This window comes from Quercus lobata, chromosome 9 (assembly GCF_001633185.2).
Source record: "Quercus lobata isolate SW786 chromosome 9, ValleyOak3.0 Primary Assembly, whole genome shotgun sequence".
In the NCBI taxonomy this organism is placed as follows: domain Eukaryota; kingdom Viridiplantae; phylum Streptophyta; class Magnoliopsida; order Fagales; family Fagaceae; genus Quercus; species Quercus lobata.
Window position 1 is genome coordinate 48261376 of NC_044912.1, and position 9949 is coordinate 48271324.

Here is a 9949-nt window from a genome sequence, read left to right on the forward strand (position 1 = left end):
AATTTTCAAAATTCATACTCAATATAAAAATATATAAGAAGTTGGAAGGGTTGGAGAGAAACTTTGTTCTTTGATGGCTATTAGCATATGACATCTTGAGAGGCCATTCGACATTGACAAGGTCGAGATCTAGCGAGACCATAATTTGGCAATGATGACTGATCTCTAACCTTTCGATGACTTACCATCACTGTCCCCTCACATATCTATTATGCCTTATCATGTCGTTGCTATTGAGTTGTCAACTAGGATTCCGGCCATTGAAAACATGGAATAATGGAACCACTCAATTGATAACCTAATGGTGCGTAGTTGACAACAAGTTGTTTCATTCACAACCCAACATGGTGGGAATGAGTGGTAGGACCCGCCAGCCCATTCTCAATCTTAATTACATATCAAAATTGAGGGGGAGATTCATCATAATTATATACAAAAAATAAATGTTATATTAACAACATTTTCACGACATTACCGTGCATCTTTGGTGCGGTGGTCACTCTACAAGTATAAGTACTCATAAGGGGTAAGAGCTGAGATTCAAGTATCTATCCAGTATGGAGTTTCATACACATATATTAGACTAGAGTAGAATTTCTATTTTGTATTAAAAAAACATTTTCATAACAAATCTTAAATAGCAGATTATTACTGATTATTATTGATAAACAAACAAAAAAAAAATTTCACTAATAATTTTAAATTAGAACCAATAACAATTCACTGTCAAAATTTGTTGGGAAACTATTATGAAATTAGCATTTCTCAATTCTCAATTATATACATCAAAATTGTGATTGAGAATAAAACTTTAAAAAGCTTACATATGCCATTATGTCATCATCTATATCTACAACTAAAAATATTCAACAAACACACTATATGATCCCTCCGACAAATCATAATCAATAATAATAATAATTTTTTTAAAAAATCAAAAAATTGGAAAAGTATCAACATTCTCAATGGGTTTCTGATTCAATTCTTCCACCCACACCTTCTTGCTCAAATTCTCTTCTTCATTTACATCATCATTATTATTATTCCCAAAAAATATTTCTTGGACAAATAATTCCACATCAATTTTCTTATTCCCCTCCATGCCCACCTCATTTTCATTTCCTGGAATAAAAGGTGGCCTTGAGATTCTTAACACCGAGTCCCACTCAATCTTTCTAAAAAAATCATGACCCTTGATTCCTTCCACATCAATTCTCTTCTTTGGGTCCTTTTCCAACAACTTTGCAATCAAGTCCCTCAACGACGTCGTTTCCCCAACGAGATCCGGCTCCTTAGACAAAATCCGATAAAACGTTTCCTTCCTATTCGACCCTCTAAACGGCGTCGTACCGTACAGCATTTCGTAAAGCATAACCCCAAGCGACCACCAATCCACTGCGAAATCGTGACCGTTCCCTGACACGATCTCGGGTGCCACGTACTCCTCTGTCCCAACGAACGAGTTGCACTTCGACTCGGTCTCTGATTCGGACGAGTTCGGCCTTCGACTCGGCAGTGAGTCATCATTCGGCGCAATGCCCGTGTTACAGAAAAACTTGTGTAGTAGAGAGAGGCGCTTCTTTTTGGGCAACTCGGTCTTGGGGACTGAGTTGCAATTTGGGGAAGATCGAGGGGTTTTAGGGGAAAATCTTGTGGAGAGGTCGAAATCTACTAGCATTATGTGACCGTTTTCTTGAATCATAACGTTTTCTGGCTTCAAATCTCTGTACACTATTTCTAAACTGTGCAAATACTCCAATGCCACAACTAGCTCTGCCGCATAAAACCTATATATTAAAACACAAAATCACTGTCAAATTATGCCCTACTTTTTTCTTTAAAATCATAAATTATCCATCACAACCATCCACAAATGTTAATTTATGAGTGCACTGACTACGAAATTCAACGAGCAATAAATTTTTGGTTTCGTGTCATATTTATGTCACATTCAATACTTGAATGTACCACAAATAATAAAAAATCAAATCCAACTCTCAATTATTATTTTCAATTTTTTATATAATTTGATCATTATGGAAGATCTAGACTTAAATCCTTGACGTACTAGTTAATTATAAGAGAAGTTGTCAGTTGAATTATGCGAAAATATTACATAATTATTAAGTTCAAAAAAAAAAAAAAATTTTGTTAAATCGAAACACGAAACTAACAAATATTGTATTTTTTTAGCAAATAGAAAATTTTTAATTATTACACATTTTGATCCCGAAAATTTAGAGTAAAATAAGATTATTATGGTTATTTTTAATTATTTTGTTTCTCCAAAAAAAGAAAAAAAAAAAAACTCAATGATCTAATAAAAATGAGGTTGTCCAAACAAGGTGTAATAAATTGTGCGTACCTAATGACTTCATCGGAGAACATTTTCTCGGTCTGTCTCTTCCTCAAAGAATTAAGGTTCCCACCGGGACAAAAATCGATGGCGTAAGCGACGACGTTTTGGGTGGCCAAAGCTCCACGCAACCTCGGCAAAAGCGGGTGGTTAAAACGACGTAGTACTTCCTGTTCGAAAAAGATCCTCCTGTACTCGTTTCGATTAACGACGTCGTTCTTGCCTTTTTTCTCGATCAAAGACTTGGAGATCACTTTTAGAGCTAACAACTCGGAGGCCTTGTCTCTCGCAAGAAACACCACCCCTTTGGCTCCTCGACCGACGGCCGAGATCACTTCGAGGTTGTGAAGATCTAAGGCTGGGATTTGTTGGAGTTCTTCTTCGTCGAGTTTCATGACCGGAAACTTGGAAGGAACCGTTCAGACAACAATCTGGGATCTAATGTGTGAGGCGGAGAAATGGGTTTTATATAAAGGTTTAAGAGAGGGCGTGAGTAATGTGAGTTTCTTTTCTTGACGAAGAAGATTTCAAAGAGAGTTAACACGTGCGTACGCCGGTACGAAGACGCTTATGACTATTTTTCACCAAATATTTTACAACCGTAAAAAATTGAGACTCGAGAATAATCAAGAATCTGAGAGCCTGTGTGTTGAGAAATGGGTTTTATAAGACTTTGAGTGATGTTTAATGAGCAAGATTTGAGTTGAGAGAGAGTCGACACGTGGCAAGATGTTGATAGTGAAAGTAATAAATTTATAGCCACGAAATTTGACTATTTTTCACAAAATATTTTAAGATTGAACAAGAATTTGGGAGCCCGGGTGTTGAGAAACGGGTTTTTATAACGCGTGAGTGATGCTTAATGAGCAAGATTTGACAGAGAGTTGACAAGTGGCAAGATCTGGGGGAGGGGTTAGCGATGTTGGAAAAAATAGTGGAAGGAGGGCCCGAAAAGAAGGGAATGAAATGAGGTGAGGGATGACTAAGAAGCAAAGAGGGGAAATCGGATTACGTGTTGGTGTTGGTGTGGGTGGCTGTGCTTCTAGAAACCGTGCGGCCCAGGAAATGGAAACGTTCAAAATTAGAGAATAATAAGCATGTTTAAAATTTTATTGCCCGGCGGTGTGAAGAATGTTATAAGCTAGCCAAGCTGTTCCCCAAGCTGCTTTATAGTAGAAAGTGACAATTAAAAGACAAAACGTTATTTAGAGAGAGAATTTACATTATTCTCGGCATCTAAATTTCTAAAAAAAATGATGCTAACAATACGGATACCTAAAAATATCTGTTAAGTAATGCTATTTTAGTAATGTTTTTTAAGTATTGTGAAAATACGTATAAGTGAAGAATATTGTAAAAATATGTGAAAATACGTATAAGTGAAGAATATTGTAAAAATACGTATTGTGTTGTTTAAACAACGAAAACTGTTGTTCAAACAACGTTATCAAACAGATACTTTCTATATTTGATTTGATTAGTTGCACATTTATATCAAAAAAAGAAAAAAAGAAAAGGAATCTTCTATATCTTAGAAGTTAGAACGTTGTAGATGCTCATAGATTCTTCTATTTTTTTTAGATGACAAAACTTTTTTTAAGTATATTAATTCAGTATTATTGCATTTTTTAATTACCAAAATATTTAGAATTGACCTAATCCTAGAACATTTGTAGAAGAAGTTATTGGTTATGGAATAAGATATATATATATATATATATATATTTTTTTTTTAACTTTTAGAAAAGTGCAATTAAAGAGGGGAATCTTGTTATAAACAATATTTATTTATTTATTTATCTCAAAACATCATTTGGTTTGTAAACACATATCAAGTTATTTATTTATTTATTATAATCTTCCTCAAAATAAGTAATGAGAAACAAAATTTAAACTATAAATCATGGCAAGTTCAATAACACTATAGTATAATATTTTCTAAATAACATGTACATATTAAAAAAAAAAAATGTAAACATTTTTTTTAGACATAGGAAAGTGGATACCCAACTCTTTTGAAGGGAATCTGCATTCCGACATTACCCCAGAACAAATGCCTTAAGTTAAAATATTGTGCGTTATTTCAACTTGTATGCCATTGTAGTTTTTCTTGTTGTTGCAATTTTTTTTTTAATTGATAATTGAAGGAGGGAGATTTAAACTCTGATATATCATTTAGAAGATGTCAACCAATTGAACTACAAAACTCTTGACTTTTTTTTTTTGATAAGACAAAACTCTTGACTTAGTTCAATATAAGACAGCATGCCTATAAAGTTGATTCCAACAATATTATATTAAACACTTACTCTTATTACTCTTATTCAATAATGAAATTCACTAACTTTCTTTTCTTTTCTTTTTTCTTTTTTGTTTGGAAATTCACTTACACATACATACCAAGGAAGTACCAGAGGTTGTATCGGTTTGGCATGCGGCACGATATATTTCGGGTACTGGTTAATATCAATGTATCGTTTCGGGTTTACCGCTATATATATTATTTATATATTTATTAGTCAAATTTTATATAAATATAAAAGTTTACCATAAAATATTACATCAATTCAGAACAAATTACTTATGATTTTAGACTTTAACATCAATTAAAAGAAAAAAAAAAACACAGTATAAAAAAAAAAAGCTTAATTATTCATTGCATACTAAGAAAATAAATAATACTAATAAGTTACAATATTTACAATAAACAACAAGTGAAGGAATGAATTAAAGCAAAAAAAAAAAAAGAAAAAAAGAAAAAGAAAAGAAAAGATGGACACGTAATGGCTCTAAAATAGAAAAAGATATACAGTAAGTGCATTAAATTGCCACACCACTTCCACCTAACTATCTGACATCATTGACTAAATATTAGATAAGAAAATTGTTGTAGTGCATTAGCAGTGAAGAAACGAAAGACGCAAGAAAAAAGAAGAAGAAGAAGAAGGAGAAAAAAGAAGTTGCAGTGGCAGTTGCAATGGAGAGGAATGGGATCTAAATTAGAAAAGGGTATAGAAGGGAAAAAAATTGAAAGATTTGGAACACAGACCTCAGTCATTAGGCACAAAGTCAGTGAGTCACAGACCCATTTTTCTCATCTTCTTCTTCCTTTTCTTTTTCTTTTTTCTTCTTGTTTGTACCGGTCTGAAACAGTCAAATTTTACTGGTACAACCAATATTTTTTCTAGTACCAAACAAGGGGTTTACCTATACCGGTGCATTGACTGGTATGGTATATACCGATTAGTATGGTACGGAATTGACTTCTTTGATACATACCCAACACCCCCATCCTAAATCAAATATATTGTCCCATCAAATTTTCCACATATTGCCACTATGCTTGTATTATGGGTTGGTATTGACAATGAGTCTTATGCATTTGGTATATCATCTCTCAATATTATGGGTTGAGAAATCCCTAACTCAATCGAGCTCCAAAATTTATTATAGCTAAAAAAATAAAAAATAAAAATAAAAAGTCCCACCCAACTTGTATGGGGCGGATTGGATTGTTGGGTCAGGTCATTTTATTGGGCCTAATGAAAAAATAACGCTTTCATTCCATTTAAACTTATTATTTAACAAATTATTGTAATTTACCCAATTAAACCTAATATTCAAACTTCATTATTACATAAATGATTGAAATTTAATTTAAACTTATTATTCAATCTATTTTTTAAACATAAATGTATTGGGTTACTTGAGTTAAAAAATTCACCAACCTCAACACAATCCAACCCAAGCTATATATATATATATATATATATATATATATATATATATAACATAACTCAACCCATCAACCCTCAAAAAATCAAACGACATAACAAGTTTGGATGGGTTAGATTGAGTTCTTTAGCATGAATGAACATCCCTATTTTTCATTGCTTTATTATGTGTTTGAATAAGCTTAAAGTACAACTTAGCTTCTTCTTTTTTCTTTTTTTCCTTTTGGTTTTTTAAATAAGTAGATAATGGGCAAGAGCGAGGTCAGGTTAAAACTACAAATATCAAACACTACAAAGAGTGTCATTATCAATCTACCGCTAGATTATCACTTGATCTCCAAAATACAATTTACTTTCACTATTAATCTATATACTCACTTTATTATTTAAGCAAAATAAGTTATATATTTGATATGCCCAAAATCAAACACCATAATCCACCACTCAATCATAGACCACCACCTTTCTACCCTATGCCCTAACACCCACCTAATAGCACCAACACGTGACTTACGTATCTAACAATATGGAATTACTTCATCCTCTTCTTCGATTTCACCACATTAATCTTCTTCTCATCCTTCAATTCCTTCTTGAATATATGTTGGTTACAATTTGTGATATTTATCGCAAATGTGGGGTAATGAACAAAATTTCTCGGGTGCAATTATTATAACTTTGAATTATGTTAAATATTAGCATTGATATACCAAGTTGAATGCATTAGAATAGATGTAGAAAATGAAACATAAAATAGGAATACAAGAACATGAGAGCAGAGGAAACTCTTAAGGGTTACATCTTTAATATATGATAGTGTAGTACAAATCTTGTATTACAACAGACATAACATTTGTGTATATAGAAGGCTAAACCCTAGAATTCTAGTACAAGTAAGAGACTTGTCTTACACACAAAATAGTTGAGGGCTTGGGCCCAAGCTAATTTGTCTAATATATATATATCTAACAAATTGCATTACATTTTGTATTAAAATAAGTAACAAGGCATTTGTGCTTGCTTTATCTCTATTGTATTATCTATTCTACTAATTGGAGTAAAAACTTTGGTGTACATCTTTAGAAAAGTAATCCTACCATTTGGATTTTTTTTTTTTTTTTGTTTTTTTTGTTTTTTTCAAGAATACAAATGAAGGATATGAAATTAAATTGACAAGGTCAAAACTAGTCCAAAAACACAATCACACACTCATAGTTCTCGCTAACAAGAAGTTGCTAAAATTTAGACTCTACATTAACCTCTATGATGATTGCCACTATATTACATTCTCTTCCAATCACTACAAAAAACGCGAGTTTTAGCTGCATTTTTTTAGGCGGTGTTTACAAAAAGGCGACTATAGGCTAGGTTTAAGTTGCGTTTGGCAAAAATGTAGCTACATCAGCCGCGTTTATCAAACGCAGCCCAAAGATCAGCTCTATAGCTGCATTTTTTGATGTTTGAGCTGTGTTTTTGTGGGTTGGGCTTAGGCCGTGTTTTAAAAATGTGGCTATAGACCCATCCTTTATATATATATATATATATATATATATACTTCCTAAAGCCGCATTTAAAAAACATGGCCTAAGCCCTACCTAGAGCTGCGTTTTTTATAAATGCGACTTAAGGCATGTTTGTAGCTACGTTTGTCTAAATGTGGCTACAGGTTTGGTATAAATTAAAAAAAGAAACCTAAATGACTCTCTGATGGATCTCTCACCTTCCCTCTCATTCATGAAGTGAAAGTTTTCAATTGCATTCTTCTTTTCATTCATCAATTACTGAATGAATATAAGAATTTAGCCTGCAAATGTGCAGTATTATGGTTAACATAGGGATAAACATGCTTTCATTTAAGTAATAGGTGTTCAAAAATTCAAAATCATTTCTTTATATATTTGGGACCCCGACTCCCAAAGCCTTTGTGTGAAAAGTGGGTGCATGTTTGAGAAAATTATTCGTGCATACATATATAGGATATGATTACTTTGTATTTAAATTCTTGAAGAAAAGCTAGAATTAAAAGAGAATGTAAATATATAGTTGGAAGTTAATGAAGAAGGATGGGAAATATAAACTGAAAAAAAAAATGTTAAACGAAAATAAAAGAAAACCCAAATAATAAATCAAAGAAGATTTGACAAAAATCTTTTGCTTTTGCTTACTAGACTAGTGATCAATAGCTTTTAGGGAGGCTTTTGATGGAAGTAAGGGGTAAATGGTGATTCCAATGGTATCATCAATTAATCTATTTCTGGGTTCTTTCCCTTCCGCAATGGACACTAAATACATCCACGTGGACCACGCCTATTCCCCTGTGTAACATTCACAACTGTTGAGGATCTTTTTTTTTTTTTTTTTTTTTTTTTTTTGGGTAAATGCTGTGGCCCATGAGTCTAACCCAACCCACGGATGACATGGGTCTTCAATATTCATTCATAACTCTTTTAGGCTACCCATGTCTAAAAAGCAGCAAGCACATTTTACCAAAAAATAAAACTCTTTTTTTTTTTTTTTTTGAGAGGATTTTAACTTATGGCGTCCACTCTTGATAATAGCTCTTTATCATCAAATTAAAATATCAATCGGTTTTTGTTATAAACGAGAATTGAATCTTAGATCTCTTAATAAAACTCTCAATTTTAGATGTACATGCATATGAAACAAAAATGCTAGAACCACAATTAAAGCCACGTCTTGTCCACGTGGTGAGTTGTGAATAGTGGAGTAAATGTTGTGAAACATAAAAATAACGAGAAATATTATATTCATAATATTTTCATAACATTTTTAAAACAAATCCTAATAAAAATAAAAGGGGCATACTTCCGGATCGGATGACAAAAACCAAGAAAGGAAAGCTTGAGAGCATACATTGAAAATAGAAACACACGTTCATAATTCATCAGTTAAACAATGCCAAAGTAGGAAAGATAAGAGTAAGAGTCCTTGTCTTGGACTCTTATCACGTCAAAAATTTGGGAATGGTAAACATTGCACAAACGGAAGAAAGAGAATACCTTCAACTTCAGGGTGAATGGGCTTGCTTAAAATTGTAAAAGGGAATAGCCTACCCAACCGAAGCCCACATGATTAAGTTCGCCAAAATCATTAGGTGGGTACCACCTGCAAATTCTTTTGTTACCCTCAAGTCAACACATGGGCAGCCCAAACAAATTTATTGGCCCCCACATTTGGTGGCCTCTCTCTAGTAGGGGCCAAGGCCCATGGCCTAAGTTACCTAGGCCCCGGTTTGGCTTGAAAACAATTTATTCCAATCACAATTTATCATCTTAGTAAATAATAGTAAGGTTATGAAAAAAGTAATATACATTACTCTATTACTCATGTATATAATATTTATTTCATGCTCTTTTTTTCTCCTTATGGTAGGTATCATAGCCAATACAATAAGTCTTTTGGGTTAAGTATGTCTTTATATGTTATATTAATTACTTAATGAATTTCTCACAAATATTTAACTCCCCAACAAATGTTAGATGTTAACTCGGAGGTTGTAATTAGAAACCTGGTGATATATGAAGCAATTTCCTAGTTTGATTCAATTATTCAATTATCATAGCCAATACAATAATTATTTCGATATATATTGATTAAATTTTACAGGTCTTTTTATATTGATTCAATTTTATAAGCCGTTTTATATTGATATAAAATACCACTACACGATTAAACAATTAGATACTAGATAGAGATGTACAGGAAGAAGAAAGAAAGAAAAATAAAAATAAGGAAGCAGATGTCGTTTAATGAAGAGTCAATTAATTCATTCAACAAGAGGCAAGTGCAAAAAGAGTTGGTCATATTCTCTATTCACAAGTTTGAGACTTCCTTTTGT

General features: G+C 32.6%; 1 protein-coding gene across 1 annotated transcript; it reads right to left on the minus strand.

Annotated features, from left to right (window-relative positions):
* Nucleotides 1-804: 804 nt before the first annotated feature.
* Nucleotides 805-3133, minus strand: LOC115959211 (serine/threonine-protein kinase OXI1-like). The gene is made up of 2 exons (XM_031077525.1): nt 2366-3133; nt 805-1787 (listed from the first exon to the last, which is right to left on the minus strand). Exons 1-2 carry the CDS (start codon nt 2749-2751, stop codon nt 935-937), a joined length of 1239 nt encoding a protein of 412 aa, XP_030933385.1. The 5' UTR covers nt 2752-3133; the 3' UTR covers nt 805-934.
* Nucleotides 3134-9949: the final 6816 nt, after the last annotated feature.